The 18526-nt window shown below is 45.0% G+C and overlaps 1 protein-coding gene across 1 annotated transcript in view; it reads right to left on the reverse strand.

Moving 5' to 3' along the window:
• The window catches only part of TNFRSF11B (TNF receptor superfamily member 11b), a 28661-nt gene that overhangs the window by 2410 nt on the left and 7725 nt on the right, over positions 1-18526 (reverse strand). The window contains exons 2-4 of the mRNA XM_040354889.1: positions 15747-16101; positions 7489-7671; positions 2781-2990 (exon numbers count right to left, since the gene is read on the reverse strand). Of these exons, the coding sequence (XP_040210823.1) occupies positions 2781-2990; positions 7489-7671; positions 15747-16101 (748 nt within the window). The remainder of the gene's footprint in view (positions 1-2780; positions 2991-7488; positions 7672-15746; positions 16102-18526) is intronic.

The raw sequence follows: 18526 nt of genomic DNA on the forward strand, positions 1-18526 counted from the left end.
CGGAAAATGACGTATCTGCAGTTCTGCGCTTGCTGTTCCGACTTATGAACATATTCAACTTAAGAACAAACTTACAGTCCCTAACCCGTTCGTAACTCTGGGACTGCCTGGTGCAAGAGGGCCATAAGTGGCAATGTTTGACCCTGAAGTTGAGAGGGCTCGTTTAGAGGAAGGCAAGACATATATAAAAATGTCAAATACACTCACAATTTGAACTGGTTAAGTCTAAATTGTCATGGACTATGGTGAATGAATATCTCTCAGCAATTGTAAATGACAAAATTAAACTATTTGAAAAAACAAGTGATACATAATATGTTGATATTTGGTGCTTCTGGATCGGTTGGGTCACACTATCTTCTAATACTTTTTTTACTCTACCTATCTTCTCTTGTCTTTTGGATATTCTTATTCCAGAGGGGAATATTGCTCACAGAAAGGCCCAAATAGGCCGGCTACTAGGAGGGGTGATTTATTTGAAGGGGGTGATTTATGCTGGGGGGATTTCAGCAAGGGATGTGGATTTGTACTGGGAGGAGGGGGAAGTTATTCTTAGAGGGAAAGCAATCAGATTAGTGCTAATATTTTGTTGTTGTTGTTGTTGTTGTTGGGGGGGGGGGGTTGCTGACACATACTGGTCATCCATCTTTGGGGGGGGGGGGGGGCGCGGTTTGACATGTTTACCCTGGGCTCTAGATGACCTTGTCCCAGCACTGTGTTGGACACTTGTGTTAATTGTTTTGATTGAGGGAATACCACAGTGATTTATAAGGTGGCATCATGGCCCCTCCACGCTTGGGCAATACTGAAGTTGACAGCATATTATGAAACAGTGTTTTTTGGATATTCCTGGAGTTCTGTGGGGCCACCACCGTCTTATTGCTTATTGGGAATGTTATGCCAGAAACACCTCCCCTTTTTTTTTTTTTATGTATGTTCTTACGTGTTTTGATGATGCTTTGTACTGAGTAACCTAGCATATTATGTGCACTTTTGTACCCTGTTTCTTTTGTTTTGTATCCTCAAAGAAAAAAAAGACTAAGAAATTGTTTGGGCAAAGGAAGACCATATTAGGAAGGACAAAACATAAATGCAGACTACTCACTAGGGGGAAAGCCTCTGAGGGAATCAAGGATGGAGAAAGATCTGGGGGTTCCTATTAGATGACATATTGATCAATAGCATGCAATATCAAATTGCAATTACCAAAACTGGCAGAATATTGGCATGCATAAAAAAAAAGGGATTTACTCCAGAGGTAAAACAATATACTCCACTTTATAAAACTCTGGTCAGGCCACATCTGGAGTACACTGTCCAGTTCTGGTCACCAGTCCTCAGAAGGGATGTGCTGGAACTGGAGAGAGTCCAAAGAAGGGCAACAAAACTAATAAGGGGACTAGAGGACTACAATTACGAGGAACGACTGCAAGCACTAAATGTATTCTCGCTGGAAAAGCGATGCTTCAGAGGAGATATGATAACGATTTACAAATACCTCAATAGTGATTCCAGCATAGGAAAAAAACGATCCAGACTCCAGGAGTGTAAGAGGACATGGGGCCACCCAATGAGGTTGGAGGAGAAGCGGTTTAACCTTAAACTGTGCAGGGGGGGTCAGGGCAATAAGGATGGGGAACCCCCTTCCACAATTGGTGGCGGCACCAGGGAGTATAGATATTTTGAAGAGACTCTTGGATGTGCATCTTAAAGGACACAACATACAAGGATATGGGAAATAATTATAGACATTGACACACGTACACCTACACAGGTTGAACCGAATGGACTTTTGGGCCAGATTCTCATAGAATCGGCGGCAGCGTAGTGTAAGCCATTTACACCACGCCACCGCAACTTACTGGAGCAAGTGCCATATTCTCCAAGCACTTCCTCCGTAATTTACGGCGGCGTAGTGTAAATGGCCCGGCGTATGGCCACGTAATTCAAAGGGGGCGGCTTGTATTCAAATTAAGCGCGCCCCCGCGCCGATCAAACTGCGCATGTGCCGGGCGGAAAAATAGCCCAGTGCGCATGCTCCAGCTCACGACGGAAAACGTCAATGACGCCGACGTGAGCGTCATTGACGTAAAGTCGTATTCGCGGACGACTTAGTAAAACAACGTAACCGACGGAAAAAGACGACGCTGACCCGACGCCATACTTAACATGGCATACGGCGGACTGGCGTAAGGTTACCCCTCATATAGCAGGGGTAACCTTCCGCTTACGGAAACGACGACGATGACGCGCAAAATTTGCATAGTCAAATGAGAACTGAACGTAAACGCCACCTAGCGGCCAGCGTCGAATTACATCTAAGATCCGACGGTGTAAGTGACTTACACCTGTCGGATCTACGCCGTATCTATGCGAAAATGATTCTAGGAATCAGACGCATAGCTACCCGGGGACAAAAACAGAGATACAACGGTGTTTCCTGAGATACACCGTCGTATCTCTTCTGAGAATCTGGCCCTATTGTCTTTATTCAACCTTACCTACTATGTAACTATGTAAGTGATGGACATGGATAAATAAAATTAAGACTAAGAAATACTATAGGTAATACTATAGTAAAAAAAAAAAAAAAAAATAATGGGCAGAGGAAGACAAGACTAAGAAACAGGATATGAAAATGAAGATGACACTACCAAATGAGATGGGAAACATGCCTGAAAATTGAATTTTAGTTTAAAGTTCTTGACTTTACCACAAAATTGCCAGTGTATGGTTGGCATAAGAATTAACAAATAAGCAAAGGGTAAGTAATCCCTTACCTTGTACTAAATTTCTGAAAGACATGTCCCCTTTGTTTTGACTCTTGTACAACTTGAACAAGTAGAATGGCTGATCCTTGGGGTCATAGCTCTGTTTAATTGACTCTATTTGCTGTAACATCAGTGCAGTTGGTGGCAATTTCTGAACGAGTAAATCCGACCAGTTGGCCTTAGGTAACCGAAACAAGGCTTCTTCACAAAGACTAATATCTGCAGAGAGAATACATTGATGTGGTATGCTGGACTTTCTTATAGGCACTTTGCAAATAATATGCACCCTGTAGTGAATATTTATTTGTTAAAAAAAAGATTATGGGGTTGGTCTACTAAAACTGGAGGGTGCAAAATCTGGTGCAGCTGTGCATGGTGGCCAATCCGCTTCTAACTTCAGCTTCTTGGTTTCTATGCAGAGCTGCACCAAATTTAGCATGTTCCAGTTCTAGTAAATCCACCCCTTAGGCTTATGTCAGATGGTGACCCTGCCTCAATCCTTTCAGTGGCCTATTTGTTCCTATGGCTGTTGCAGCAAGATGTCATTCCCATCACAATCAAGATTCAGCTGCATTTACACTAACCACAGAGCCGTATCTTGCTGTATCTGGCTACAGAGGGACTGATTTAATAGTGAAAGACATGAAGCCTCTTTAGCGATCCTGCTACCGGCAGTTTGTCTCTAGCGGCAGAATAACCGATCTGACATTAACCTAACACAAATCTATAAAAAAAAAGTAATACATGAAAAAAAAAATGACCAAAACATTATGATTTTGTTTACATTATAGTAGTTTTGTTAAAGTGGTTGTAAACCCACTGTGACAACTTGCACCTACAGGTAAGCTTGACTTATGGCTTACCTGTAGGTGCAAGAAATATCTCCTTAACCTTTATGGTTAAGGAGATATTTTCAGAAAACACTGCACCGCTGTGAGTGGCCGAAGCGGCGATGACGTCACTCCCGTGCGTGCGCGCGGGACCGGCAGATCCCTGCGCGCATTTTCCCATTCATAAAACCGGCACGCTCAGTGTGCCTGCACCGTTGTGTACGACTCTTTTTCCTCGACGGGAGTCTCAATTTCCTCGTCGTGTTCCTCGTTGGGCTGGTTTTCGACGAGAAACACGTTCGTGTGTATGCTTAGAAACCCGCACATGCTCAGAATAAAGTGAGACGGGAGCGCACCTTCGGAAAAAGTAGCGTTTGTAATGGAGATAGCACATTTGTCACGCTGTAACAGACTGAAAAGTGCAAATCGTCTCCTACCAAACTTTTACTTAACACGCAGTAACATGAGATTAGCAAAAGCAGCCCCAAGGGTTGTGCCAGTGGAATCGAACTTCCCCTGCCATCGTATGTATTGTACGTCACTGCGTTTGAGAACAACAAGTTTTGGTCTTGACAGTGTGTACGCAAAGAAAGCTTGTCAAGTTTCTCGACAAGCCTAACAAGGAACTCGCCAAGGAAAACGATGTTTCAATTACGACGAGTTCCTCGGTCGTGTGTACGAGGCCTCACTTGCATACACACTGTCAATCCAAAATCTTGTCGGTCTAAAGCGCAGTGACGTACAACACGTATGACGGCAGTATAAAGGGGAAGTTCGATTCCACCCCTTGGGCTCCTTTTGCTAATCTCATGTTACTGCGTGTTAGTTAAAAGTTTGGTGAGAGACGATTCGTGCTTTTCAGTCTTCGTGCTTTCAGATCGTTTTCTGCTGTTCAGAATGCTGACGAATGTGCTATCTCCATTACGAACGCTAGTTTTACCAGAAGGAGCGCTCCCGTCTCATACTTTATTCTGAGCATGCATGTTTTTTTTAAGACTCGGAAAAGCATACACACAAAAGTTTTTCTCGTCGTAAACCAGCCCGATGAGAATCACAACGAGAAAATTGAGACTCCCGACGAGAAAATAGAGACCAGGTTCTCTTTTTTTCTCGTTGAGATTCAAGACAGTTTTCTCGAAGAGAAACCATACACACGAACGGTTTTCTCGGCAAAAAGCTCTGCCAGCAGTTTTATTGCTGGTTTCTTGCCGAGAAAACCGGTCGTGTGTACGAGGCTTAACAGAGCCCTGGGTAGTAGTTGAATGTCCATAGGATAACTGCAATCTTAACCCTGGAAATAAGCTTTTCACTCTGCAAAAAACTTTGTAAATCAGGTGTTAAAACTAGAAGGGAAACATTGCGGGTGTTCATAGCCACACATAATTATGTCACTTGTATCATGAAATAGCTTCATAAATCATCTCAAGGACAAAAACACACAAATACTCCGAGTGCTACAGCCAAAATGTACTGATGGCATGTGGATGAGATTACATATATTCACAATAGAGTAGTGATAAGAGCAAACAGCCAGTCAAAGAGAAACAGTGCTCAGGGCCCTTGGTGAAATTAAATGCATTACAGTAATCCCCATTGGATTGGATGGTTCTAACCTTGGGTATAAACAGTCTGCCCAGTAAATATGAATAACCTTTGTTTATTCCAAATGTCTAAATGGGATGGAATCTCGCGTTCAAGTTCCAGTGAAGAGGCTGTCGGTGGGATGGCGAGGTGACAGCCTACAGATCGCGGTCCGATCGCTTGTACAGGCGAGGCGCGCATGTAAGCGGAGTGAGGGTGTGGCGGTTCACAGAGGGAGACATACATAAAGTTCTTTGAACAAGGTAACGTTTATTACCGAGAGGTGGTAGTAGTAACAGTCTTTACAATCGAACGGCAAATGATTCCTCTCCAGGCATGGAGGCACAAATATGCAGTACAGATACTGTTGTTCTAAGCGATGTGGATTTCTGAGTATTACAGGCACGTCCCACTTAATGGCACATTATATACCCCAGCACACAATGCGTATTGGAAGAGGCTGGAAACACGTTACCCGTAGCAGCTGGGAGTCTTTCATCCGACCAAGGTTACCACTGCAGGACTCCGTAGGACCCCTGAACTATCCCTCACAGGCCGGAACACTCTCCCTGACTTCTCCTATCTCTCCCTCACAAGCAGGGTCTCTGTCCCTATCTGCATCCACACGGGTTCTGCCTAAAACGTGCCTGAGCTTTCCTATACAAAGAAATCACCCCAAAATGGCCGCCCAAATATCTTGAGATCTCGTGCGGCCTATCAGGACACAGGGCTCCTCCAAAATGGTGTTGGAGACACTCTAGAGGTCCATGTGTTAAACATAAGTACATACATAAACATAACAACACAACTGCAGTGTGAATGCATATGATTACTAAACTACTTGCTCTTGCAGCCAGCTAGGCTGCCCTATCACTGACAGCTGCCTACATGCAGGTGTGCCACGGATGACATCAGGACCAGCTGCTGGACGGTAACAGGAAAGGAGCCAGCATGGAACGCAAATATTGGGGTTGCCGTGAACCTGTGTTTCGCGTGCATGCACTTTGTCAAGTCAAGGCGTGTGAAAGGCGCTGTCATGGTCTCTTCACTGGAGTGTGAGATCCCAACACAGCCTGGAGCATCTGACGTTGGTATTGCTTGCTTGTATCCATTGTTTTAATGGCTATTTTTATACATTTGGAATAAACAAAGGTTATGAATGTTTACTGGGCAGACTGTTTATTTCCAGGATTAGAACCATCCAACCCATTGGGGAATCCTGCAATGTACTTAATTGCACCAAGCACCATGAGCACTGTTTCTATTTGACTGGTTGATAAATAATTTCAAGGCATATTCTGAGCTAACCAGAGCAAACACAGGCCTTATGTGTGGCCCTTAAGTGATGTCAGGGGCCACATATCAAGAAAGTTGACTACCGCTTCGTACACACGACCGTTTTCCTCGGCAGAATCCATCAAGAAACTTGGTGGCAGAGCTTTTTTGCAGAGGAAAACGGTTGTGTTCATGCTTTTCATCGAGAAAACTGTCGAGGAACTCGACGAGGAAAGAAGAGAACAAGTTCTTTTTCCTCGACGGGAGTCTCAATTTCCTCTTCCGGCTGGTTTTCGATGAGAAACAAGTTCGTGTATATGCTTAGAAACCCGCGCATGCTCAGAATAAAGTATGAGACGGGGGCGCACCTTCGGAAAAAGTAGCGTTTGTAATGGAGATAGCACATTTGTCACGCCGTAACAGACTGAAAAGTGCAAATCGTCTCCTACCAAACTGTTACTTAACACGCAGTAACATGAGATTAGCAAAAGCAGCCCCAAGGGTTGTGCCAGTGGAATCGAACTTCCCCTGCCGCTGTATGTGTTGTACGTCACCGCGTTTGAGAACGACAAGTTTTGGTCTTGACAGTGTGTACGCAAAGAAAGCTTGTGAAATTTCTCGACAAGCCTAACAAGGAACTCGTCGAGGAAAACGATGTGTCCTTTCCAACGAGTTCCTCGGTCGTGTGTACGAGGCCTACCACTTCTTTAGCTGATGCATCACTATAAAATAGTATAGTAGAAACAAAAAATGAGGGTGGTGATCTGCAGAATATTCACAAGCTCCACTCCTTCCTTCTAGTGTAGATGTTAAAGTGCTGTATAAAGGTTGTGCTATGTAATGTACACATTCATAAACCAAGTATAATAGACATATACCATTGGTGGATTATCGGACCTTAAAATTGAGCTTTTTAGGAAAATTCATATATGGTACTTTGGTCAATAGAATTCAAAGATGGTGAAGGACAAAAATGTCTTCTTTGCACTTGGTCGTTCTCTCATTCTTTAGGATAAAGAGGACCTGTTTACCTGTTTCACAGAATCTCGATTCTTCTTCACACACGGTGTCCTCCGTAGAGGTTCCTTTATGAGCCACTTTGAGTCCCAGGCTCTTGCAGTTGGTTTGTTTCTGACATGGAGCTGTGGCAGATGTTACATTTGAGAACATTCCATTGGGGCATTCCCCACAAACTGTGTCAGTCTCTGGAGTACCTGGAAACAAATACGGCCATGGTGAATTTATGGTGAAGCAATTCAACGGGAAAGAGGTTAGGTGAGTGTGATTTGTAGATGCTTCTTAGCTCTTTGTTTGCGCTCTACCCATCTGCCAGTTTAAAGCAGGGCTCGACAAATCCCGGTCGCCAGGTCGACTAGAAATAGGGTCCTGGCGACTTGGCTTGGCGCCATCTGGTGGTGAGCCGTTGGTATTACAAGTTATTACCACCAGATGTGTAAGCTGGAGCCATCTGGTGGTGGCCGTTGGTATTACAAGTTAAAGTTACAAGTTAAACAGCAATTCTAATGTAATTTTTCACTATTTTTCACTATTTTCACTGCCATCTTCTTCCCTCTAATTAGAATCCCCAAACATTATATATATTTTTTATCCTAACACCCTAGAGAATAAAATGGCAATCATTGCAATACTTTCTGTCACGCCGTATTTGCGCAGCGGTCTTACAAGCGCACTTTTTTGGGAAAAAATTACACTTTTTTTAATTAAAAAATAAGACAACAGTAAAGTTATCCCCATTTTTTTTTAATATTATGAAAGATAATGTTACGCCGAGTAAATTGATACCCAACATGTCACGCTTCAAAATTACGTCCACTCATGGAATGGCGACAAACTTTTACCCTTTTAAAATCTCCATAGACGATGTTTAAAAAATTCTACAGGTTGCATGTTTTGAGTTACAGAGGAGGTCTAGGGCTAGAATTATTGCTCTCGCTCTACCAATCGCGGCGATACCTCACATGTGTGGTTTGAACACCGTTTACATATGCGGGCGCTGCTCACGTATGTGTTCGCTTCTGCGCACAAGCTCGTCGGGACGGGGCGGGTTTTCTGGCTCCTAACTTTTTTTTAGCTGGCTCCTAGATTCCAAGCAAATTTGTCAACCCCTGGTTTAAAGAGACTCTGTCACTTTGAATGTTCAGTAATAATATTAACAACATTTCAATTTAAAGCAATCCTTTTCATTTAATCTTTTTTTTCTCCTATAACCACTACAGTATACTGTATTAGCTCAATAAATAATATACTTATATCAGTTTTTCTGCATCTGTCCTTGAAAAGTTGGCATCTGGTGACATGATCTCTTTAAAATATGAGTCTGTCTCGAGCTTTAACAAACACATGTAAGTATTTGATATGCTTGCTGTATATGAACTGTTTTTCATTTCCATAACTTTGTTTTCTTTCACTTACAATATGCCTTGAACTTGCTAGAATATTTGACTTGAACAATATTGACTGGAACAGTAAATTGCCTTGTACAGCTCTGTCCCTCCTTGCCAGGCCCGTTGCTACAGGACAGGCAAAACAAACAATTGCTTGGGGCCCCGAGCTGGCCTGGGGCCCCCAACTTCCCCTTCCCAGGCTGTAGCGTGGCCGAGCTCCTCTTCCTCCCTCCTGGAGACCTGTAAGTCCGGCCGGGTACCGCACGTAGTACAGGAGATTCAGTTTCCTGTTCCCGGGCCGGACTGACAGGAAGTGCACACTGAATGCTCACTTCCTTTAAGTCCGGCCGGGAACACAGGAAACTGAATCTCCTGTACCGCGCGGTACCCGGAGGAAGAGGAGCTCGGCCACGCTACAGCGGCAGCCTACAGGGAAGGAGGGGAGGTGAGAATAGAAAAACATAGGGACTGGGGGGGGGGGGGGGGAAGAACATGGGTGTAAAAAATCAGTGCAGTGCTAACGTAAGCTTTGCGTGTGTGGGGGGGGGGGGTGCTTGGGGGCCCCCATTTTGCTTGGGGCCCCCAAATTCCTTCAAACGGCCCTGCTCCTTGCACATCATTGTCCGCTCCTCTTCTAGGAGTGTCTAATTGCTGTCTGTGCTGGCTCAGCTCCTCTTCTTCTTTGTTAACCACCCTATATAATCTCTTATTTAGCTACTTGGGAGGAGGAGCAACTGGGAATACTATAGAGCAGCCATTCTCAACCAGGGTTCCATGAAACCTCCAGAGGTTTCCAGGGGTTCCTTGAGCTATGGTTAATTGACAACCATCTGATGGTGCCTGCATAATCCTGTATCCAATAACCCTTGATAGAGCCAGTGCGTGACATGATTTTTTTTGGCAGCTTGTAGGGGTGCAACGGATCAAAAAACTCACGGTTCGGATCGTTCCTCGGATCAGGAGTCACGGATCGGATAATTTTTCGGATCGGCAAAAAAAAATTCTCCCCACAGAAATATCCACATCTCTCCCCCCCCCCCCACTGTAATATCCACATCCCCCCCCACTGTAATATCCACATCCCCACCCCCCCACTGTAATATCCACATACCCTCAGGCAAGACAGCCGCCCCCCCTCAGGTAAGACAGCCGCCCCCCCTCAGGTAAGACAGCCCCCCCCCTCAGGTAAGACAGCCCCCCCTCAGGTAAGACAGCCCCCCTTCCGTTCCAGCGGTGTGTCCGAGTGCGGGCTCCTCCTCCTCTGTGGGTGTAAACAGAGGAGGAGGGCTGCTGCCGGGTGTACCAAGATGGCTGCGGCTTCCGGAGCTTTCCTAATGTTATTGCCGCGGCTCCGGAGCTAGGCCGAAGCCGCGGCCTTTCCTAACGTTATAGCCATGGCTCCGGAGGTAGGCCGAAGCCGCGGCCATAACGTTAGGAAAGGCCGCGGCTTCGGCCTAGCTCCGGAAACCGCGGACATAACATTAGGAAAGGCCGCGGCTTCGGCCTAGCTCCAGAGCCGCGGCAATCCGCGGATCACAGTGTGTTCCGATCCGAAGGGGGTGACCCGTTCGGATCACGGATCACCTGTGATCCGTTGCAGCCCTAGCAGCTTGTAAGGATGACATTCTGACCATGCCTGTAAGGGGGAGTTCTTCCTCCTGAGACATCAATGTAATGGGGCCTTATTCCCACTGACCCCTTATGAAGTCATTTTTACACAGGTTCCCTTTGACTTGTAAAGTGTTCCTCTAGGGCAGGGGTCTCCAAAAATTCTAAACAAAGGGCCGATTTATTGTCCTTCAGACTCTAGGAGGGCCGGACTATGGCCAGCAGGAGTGGAAATTTTCCTGGCATCTGTGGGAGTAAGCATTGCCACATTTGGTATTAGGGGGAGTTACAGTGCCCAGTCCTTGGTATCATAGGGAGGAATAGTACCCCATTTTTGGTATCAGTCGAAGAAAGGATGCCCCATTGTTGGTGGCAGGTGGCAGAATAGTGTCTTGTATCAGTGGGAGGAATAGTGCCCAAAGGGCCAGAAAAAGGCAAGCAGAGGGCCACATCCGGCCCTCGGGCCGCAGTTTGGAGACCACTGCTCTAGGGTAAAAAGATTAAGAAAGGCTGCAATAGAGTAACACTTGAGTGACAACTAGACATATGTGGATCGTTTCGCTCCGAATTGAAATTTGGAAAAAAAATCCTTATTCGGATGCATCTGAATTCCCGAATACAACAGTAACATATTTCAACAAATCCAAATTAAACATTAACAATGAAATTAAATGATTTTATTCATTCATTTGATAATAGCTGGTTGTTAAGGAGCGGGGCAGCCTCCAGTCCTTAAAGGGGTTGTAAAGGTTTGTTTTTTATTTTCTAAATAGGTTCCTTTAAGCTAGTGCATTGTTGGTTCACTTACCTTTTCCTTCAATTTCCCTTCTAAATGATTTTTTTTCTTTGTCTGAATTTCTCACTTCCTGTTTCTCCTCAGTAAGCTTTCCACCATCATCCGAGCGGTGTATAGTCAGCCAGAACAGCTTACTGAACAGCTTACTGAGGAGGAACAGGAAGTGAGAAATTCAGACAAAGAAAACAAAGAAAAAAAACATTTAGAAGGGAAATTAAAGGAAAATGTAAGTGAACCAACAATGCACTAGCTTAAAGAACCTATTTAGAAAATAAAAAACAAACCTTTACAACCCCTTTAATAACCTTGACTCATGTGCTGTCAGCATGGAACCCAGCTGACAGCAGATTAGTCACAGTTGTTTAGGACGGGAGGCAGCCCCGCTCCTTAACAACCAGCTATTATCGAATGAATAAATCAATTTTTTTCAATTTAATATAAACAAACAATGACAACATAATATTTTTTTCAATAAAAACAGCGTGGGTCCCCCCAATCCATACCAGACCCTTCTGTTAAGGGCATGTGGCTTGGTATGGTTCAGATGGAGCTCCCCCCCCTCCTTTCCTAGCCTGCCAGGCTCCATGCTCGGATAAGGCATAATGGTATGGATTCTTGGAAAGCCCATGTCTTTTTTTTTTTGTTCCCCTTAAAATCCATACCAGACCTAGGGGCCTGGTTTAGATTTGGGGGGAAATCCCCACACTGTTTTTTTCCCTTAAAATTGTTGTCCTGTGCCACCCCCCCAACAGTAGTGCCCTCTGCTCCCCTTCACATCACCCCCCCCCCCCCAACAGTAGAGTCATCTGCCCCTCCCCCATACAGTAGTGTCTTCATCCTCTGAATACCAGTGTCCTGCCCCCTTCACATCACTCCCACCCACTGTAGTGTGCTGTGCCCCCCCATAACAGCATTATGTGTCCCCCTTCACATTACCCCCCCCCCCACCATAGTGTCCTTTGCCCGCTTTACAACCCCCCATGTAGTGTCATCTTCCCCCCATAGCATTGTCCTTTGCCTGCTCCTCCCCCTAAAGCAGTGTTCTGTGCCCCCCAAAGCAGTGTCCTCTTTTCTCTTTTACATCACCCACTCGAACTGTAGTGTCCTTTGCCCCTCTGTTCCCTTCACATCACACCACCTAGCAACCAATCACCTGCTGTTTAATGTTAAGACTTAACTCTGGCAGATCCCACCCTCCATCCAGTACTGTGATATGTCCTCCATCCAGTACTGTGATATGTCCTGCACTCCACTCTGCAATGAGGAGGAGGGGGGTGGCGGAGGCTGAGGGGTAAAGGCAGTGCAAGGCTGTGTTCCCGATCTACCTTTTAGCTGCCCGCGGTCGACTGGTAGATCGCGGTCAGCGGCTTGCCGACCCCCAGTTTATGGTGATGCAAGTTATCTGCATAGAAAAGGTGGAGGTTGAGATTTTGGCAGGGGAGCAACTTGAAGCAACGGGAGAGGGAAAAAATCTCCACGGTTAAAAGGTCCAGTGATTGAAGATACATTTACAGTTTGGTAAATATATTATAACAGAGATAAGAGTAAGGATCGGTACACACGACCGAGTTTCTCGGCAGAATTCAGCCAGAAACTCGATCGGAGCTGTATTCTGCCGAGAAACCCGGCCGTGTGTACACTTTCGGCCGAGGAAACCGACGAGAATCTTGTCGGGCCAAATAGAGAACATGTTCTCTATTTCCTCGTTCCTCAATGGGAAAAGTTGGCCTGCCGAGATCCTCGGCGGCTTCACAAGAAACTCGACGAGCAAAACGATGTGTTTTGTTCGTCGAGTTTCTCGGCCGTGTGTACGGGGCCTCACACTCAAAGTGCAAATATTTTCAATCTGATGATTCTACACATGTTGACGGGTGCAGCTCCAAAGGGGCCCATCTCACCTGAACGGATAGGCAATAAACAGAAAATAGAAGCTCACACCAAAGCCAATCAGTTCTAAGACTTCAAAATAGGCTTTGCCTTCGCTCAGACCAGGCCCCTTTAACCGCCTTAGGTCTGGGAGAAAACAGAACTAAAGTCTGTTTTGAAGTCTTAAAACCGGAAGGCTTTGATGTGAGAGCCTATTTTTCTGTTTATTGTTCAATATTTTGTTTTATTCATACACTTCAAAGAGGGTTATAAATGTTGTTATCCAAGATTTACATACCCTTCACACAACAGCCATACAATTTTCCATTTGGATACAAACATGGAAATGTGTGATTCCGGAGTTAAAGATTTATGAATCATTTATAAATAGACTCCTTAAACCAGCCTTACTGAACCTTTCCAACACAGGGGAACCCTTGAAACCAGAGATGCACCGATACCAGTATCAGTATCGGTGCCGCTACCAAGCATTTGCTTGTGTATCGGTACTCAAGCAATTGCTCCCGAAACCGATACCAGTGTTTTATCGGTGAGTACATGTTCCGATGCTTTTGGTCAAGTACTCGCCGAGACCGAGTACTGATACTTTGCGCCAGTGGCCATGATTTGCTATGCATTGGGCCAAATAGGTACTGTGGCACAGATTCTGAAAGGGCTTACGATGGTGCAACGCAATGTGCGCCGTCGTAAGTCCTAATCTGGGCCGTCGTATCTATGCGACTGATTCTTAGAATCAGTTACGCATAGATAACCATTAGATCCGACAGGCTAGGTGTCGCCCCTGCCGTTTTCCCCGTCGTCTATGCAAATTAGCAAAATACGCGAATTCCCGAACGTACGCGCGGTCAACGCAGTGAAGTTACGACGTTTACGTTAGATTTGCGACGCGTAAAGTTACCCCTGCTATATGAGGGGCAACCAATGTTAAGTATGGCCGTCGTTCCCGCGTCGAAATTAAAAAATTTACGTTGTTTGTGTAAGTCGTCCGTGAATAGGGCTGGACGCCATTTACGTTCACGTCAAAACCAATGACGTTCTTGCGACGTCATTTAGCGCAATGCACGTCTGGAAATTTTAGGGACGGCGCATGCGCATTAGGTTCGGTGCGGGAACGCGCCTAATTTAAATGCTATACGCCCCCTACCCGCCTAATTTGAATTAGGCGGGCTTGCGCCGGGGGATTTACGCTATGCCGCCGCAACTTTACAGGCAAGTGCTTTGTGAATCAAGCACTTGCCCGTAAAACTTGCAGCGGCGTAACGTAAATGAGATACGTTACGCCGCCGCAGAGATGCGGCGATCTACGAGAATCTGCCCCTGTGAGTTCAATTTTTTTTAATAAACAGCCCACTACCGTGTTTCCCCCGAAAATAAGCCCGTATTAAGTGACATATTAATTTTGGAGACCAAAAACACACTAGGGCTTATTTTCGGGTTGGGCTTCCCTTGCAGGAATCTTTAGTTAACATACCAGTAAAAGGATCATATAATGCAAAAGGTGCTGCTGCAATACAACTGTGCAAAAACCCTTATGTCCTGTACACACGATCGGTTCATCTGATGAAAACAATGGAACGTTTTCATCTGACGAACCGATCGTGTGTGAGCCCCATCAGTTTTTTTCCCATCAGTGAAAAAAAAAGAACCTGTTTTAAATTTTTCGTATGGTTAAAAAAACCAATAGAAAAAAACTATAATCTGTTCAGATTATTATCCTCATTTATTAACAGGTGAATGCCGCCCTTCATGCATTCACATACACTGAATCCAGCCCTTAAAGCGGAGTTCCACCCAAAAGTGGAACTTCCGCTTAATCCACTCCTCGCCCACTTACATGCCACATTTGGCATGTAATTTTCTTTGGGGGGGGGAGTGGGGGCTTCAGGAGGAGTGGGATTTCCTGTCCCACTTCCTCCTTCCGCCGAGGGGCTGCTAAGGCGAATAGTCATATCGCCATTTGGCAGCCCCTCCCTGTAGGCGATCGCCTGGGACACGTGACAGGTCCCCACACTGAGGCCCCGTACACACGGCCGAGGAACTCGACGTGCCAAACACATCGAGTTCCTCGGCCAGTTCAGCCCTGAAGCCGCCGAGGAGCTCGGCGGGCCGAGAGCTCCCATAGAACAACGAGGAAATAGAGAACATGTTCTCTATTTCCTCGTCGAGCTCCTCGTCGGCTTCCTCGGCGAAATTGTACACACGGCCGGGTTTCTCGGCAGAATTCAGCCAGAAACTCGGTCGGAAGCTGAATTCTGCCGAGGAAACTGGTCGTGTGTACGGGGCTTCAGGATGAAGACGCCGGCCGGAGAGGGGGGAGAGGAGCGGAGCCCTGACCGGCGTGTCGCTGGAACGCAGAGCAGGTGAGTGTATGTTTATTAAAAGCCAGCAGCTACACTTTTTGTAGCTGCTGACTTTTAATAAACATTAAAAATGACTGGAACACCCCTTTAAGTGGAAAAAGGTTGCTGACCCCTGGCCTATGGACTGGGGAGGTTAGGCTCTCAGGTCGTTCTTAGCAATCCCACTTTGTTACTTTAGACTCAGTTTGCTGAATGTAATAGAATGTGGCTGTTGATATTGAATTGCTGCTTACCTTGCTGCAGCACTCCCAATCCAGGAGGACACTCATTGTGGGGGATGCAGAACTCCACATCCAGGAAATGTCCTGCAGCGCACTCACACTGACGGTTCCTGGTGCTGTTACACTCCTGCTTCACATACTGCAGCTCCTTACACACGGTATTGCAAAACTGGCATTCTTTGTCAGAGTTCCACTGATCTGCATAGTGATTGGGCGGGCAAGGTGCACATTCTGTTCTCTGCTCAGCTGTGCAGTCTTGTACAACGAAGGTCCCTGGTGGGCACTGGTCACATTGTAAAATATACGTATCCGGGTCATGGCGAGAGTATTTTGGTGGGTTTCCAACCGTAACACTGGCGTAGAAGATCTGTAAAGGAGAAATAGTGATCTTCATTAAAAGAATTATAATCTATGTTTAATTACAATAATTATATCCTATCTGGTCTATTTAAAGGGTAACCATAATGGACTTGGGTTACATTTTTTTTTAGATAAGTTGGTTTTTAAAATGATCATGCAGTGCAATTCTCTGCATCTTCGTATGTATTGTGGCGGTGCTGTGGTGACAGCCTCTGGAGAAGGTGGGTGAGCACCTAACCACACAGGTTTTAAACTGGCGGCCCTCCAGCTGTTGCGGAACTACAAGTCCCATGAGGTATTGCACGGCTGACAGTTAAAGGTATGACTCCCACAGGCAGAGGCATGATGGGACTTGTAGTTCCGCAACAGCTGGAGGGCCGCCAGTTTGAGTCCTGACACATACCTCACAACCTTTTAAATGGGAATGAGGGACACCTATTAGAAAATGTATGTAGGCATAGGACACACCCCCTGTCACGCCCCCTTAAAGGAGAAATATACAAAAAAATTATTAGTTCAACCCACAAGTCCTTTTTTTTTACTACTAATATTCCTTTAAAGTGGAGTTCCACCCATTTTTTTATGTTTGTCTGTGCTGCATGCCCTAATCTCATAGTGTTTAGAATGGACAATTTTTTTTTATTTTGTTGCTTGTAAATACCTTTATTTTGTAGTCCTTCATTACTTCCTCCTCCTTATCAGCCTAGGCTATTAAGTCACAAGGCTATTCGCAAGGGTTTCTGGGATAGGCATCATGTATCCCAGTAGTCCTTGCAAATAGCCTATTTGCATAGAGAAGGGGCGGCAACTTCCTCTGACACTCCCGTTGCTATGGAAACCTGACTGAAACCTATTACATCGCTTGTGCAGCACTGAGCATGTGCGAGATCTGAAATCCAGGAAGTCATACAGTCTGGCTTCATGATGCCCACACTTAAGATGGCCACGGTCTATTTCTAGATTATAAACTAACTAAATGCTCTAACAACCTAACAAACGGACCTTAGTTTACAGACCAACTTTACTAGACTACATTAAGCTTGTGTATTACAGGGGTATTTATATTTAAAAAGTGAAATTGTGGGTGGAACTCCCCTTTAACCACTTGCCGTCCAACCTCACGTACATATACGTCGGCAAAATGGCACAGGCAGGCAAAGCAACGTACAGGGACCCACGGACTCGACGTCTGCCGGTGTGCTGCGATCGTTTCACGGAACGGCAGAACGGGGGGATGCCTATGTAAAAAAGGCATTTCTCTGTTCTGCCTAGTAACAGGACAGTGATCTACTTTTCCCTATCATCTGGAAATGTGATCAATGTCGTGTCACTCGTAGCCCAGCCCCCACACAGTTAGAATCACTCCCTAGGACACACTTAACCCCTTCTTCACCTCCTAGTGTTTAACCCCTTCCCTGCCAGTGTAATTTACACAGTAATCAGTGCATTTTTATAGCACTGATCGATGTATAAATTACAATGGTCCCAAAATAGTGTCAAAAGTGTCCGATGTGTCCGCCATAATGTCTCAGTCACGATAAAAATCGCTGATCGCCGCCATTACTAGTAAAAAAATAATTTATAATAAAAATGCCATAAAACTATTCCCTACTTAGATGCTATAACTTTTGCGCAAACCAATCAATAAACGCTTATTGCAAAAAAAAATTTACCAAAAATATGTAGAAGAATACTTATCGGCCTAAACTGAGGAAAATGTATATATTTTTGGGGGGATATTTATTATAGCAAAAAGTAAAAAATTTTGCGTTTTTAAAAATGTGTCACTTTTTTTTTGTTTATAGCGCAAAAAATAAAAACCGCAGAAGTGATCAAATACCACCAAAAGAAACCTCTATTTGTGGGAAAAAAAGAACGTAAATTTTGTTTGGGTGCAACCTTGCGTGACCGCGCAATTGTCAGTTAAAGCCACGCAGTGCCGAATCACAAAAAGTGGCCCGGTCATTGTGCAAGCAATACTTCCGTAGCTGAAAAGGTTAAATTGGCTTTTGAAATTTACAAATGCCGCAATTTAGCAACTGGATGAAAGGTTTAGCACTGGGGAAACACTTTGTAAAAGATAAAAAGTGAATTTTATATACAACTATATAGATAATACTAAAATGAGGGACAAATGAGGAGGAAAGAGGAACAGAGGGACTTTATTCCAAATCAGGGACAGTTGGGAGCTATGCCTAATGCCCTGCACCCACAGGATGTTTTTGGGCTTTCAGATTGAATAATGCCAAAAGACTGAGGACATCTAGTGGTATAAAAAAAATAACTTGGGGGACGGGGCTGGAAATGAGGCAAGCATTACAGCCAGAACTGATTTTTGTTGTAAACCAAGCTGGAAAACTTTTTTTAAATGTTTTTTTTTTGTCCCGAATTTATATCTCAATATTTTTTTGTTTTGTTTTCTTTAGCTGTTT

The sequence above is a fragment of the Rana temporaria genome, chromosome 5 (genome assembly GCF_905171775.1).
Source record: "Rana temporaria chromosome 5, aRanTem1.1, whole genome shotgun sequence".
Lineage (NCBI taxonomy): Eukaryota > Metazoa > Chordata > Amphibia > Anura > Ranidae > Rana > Rana temporaria.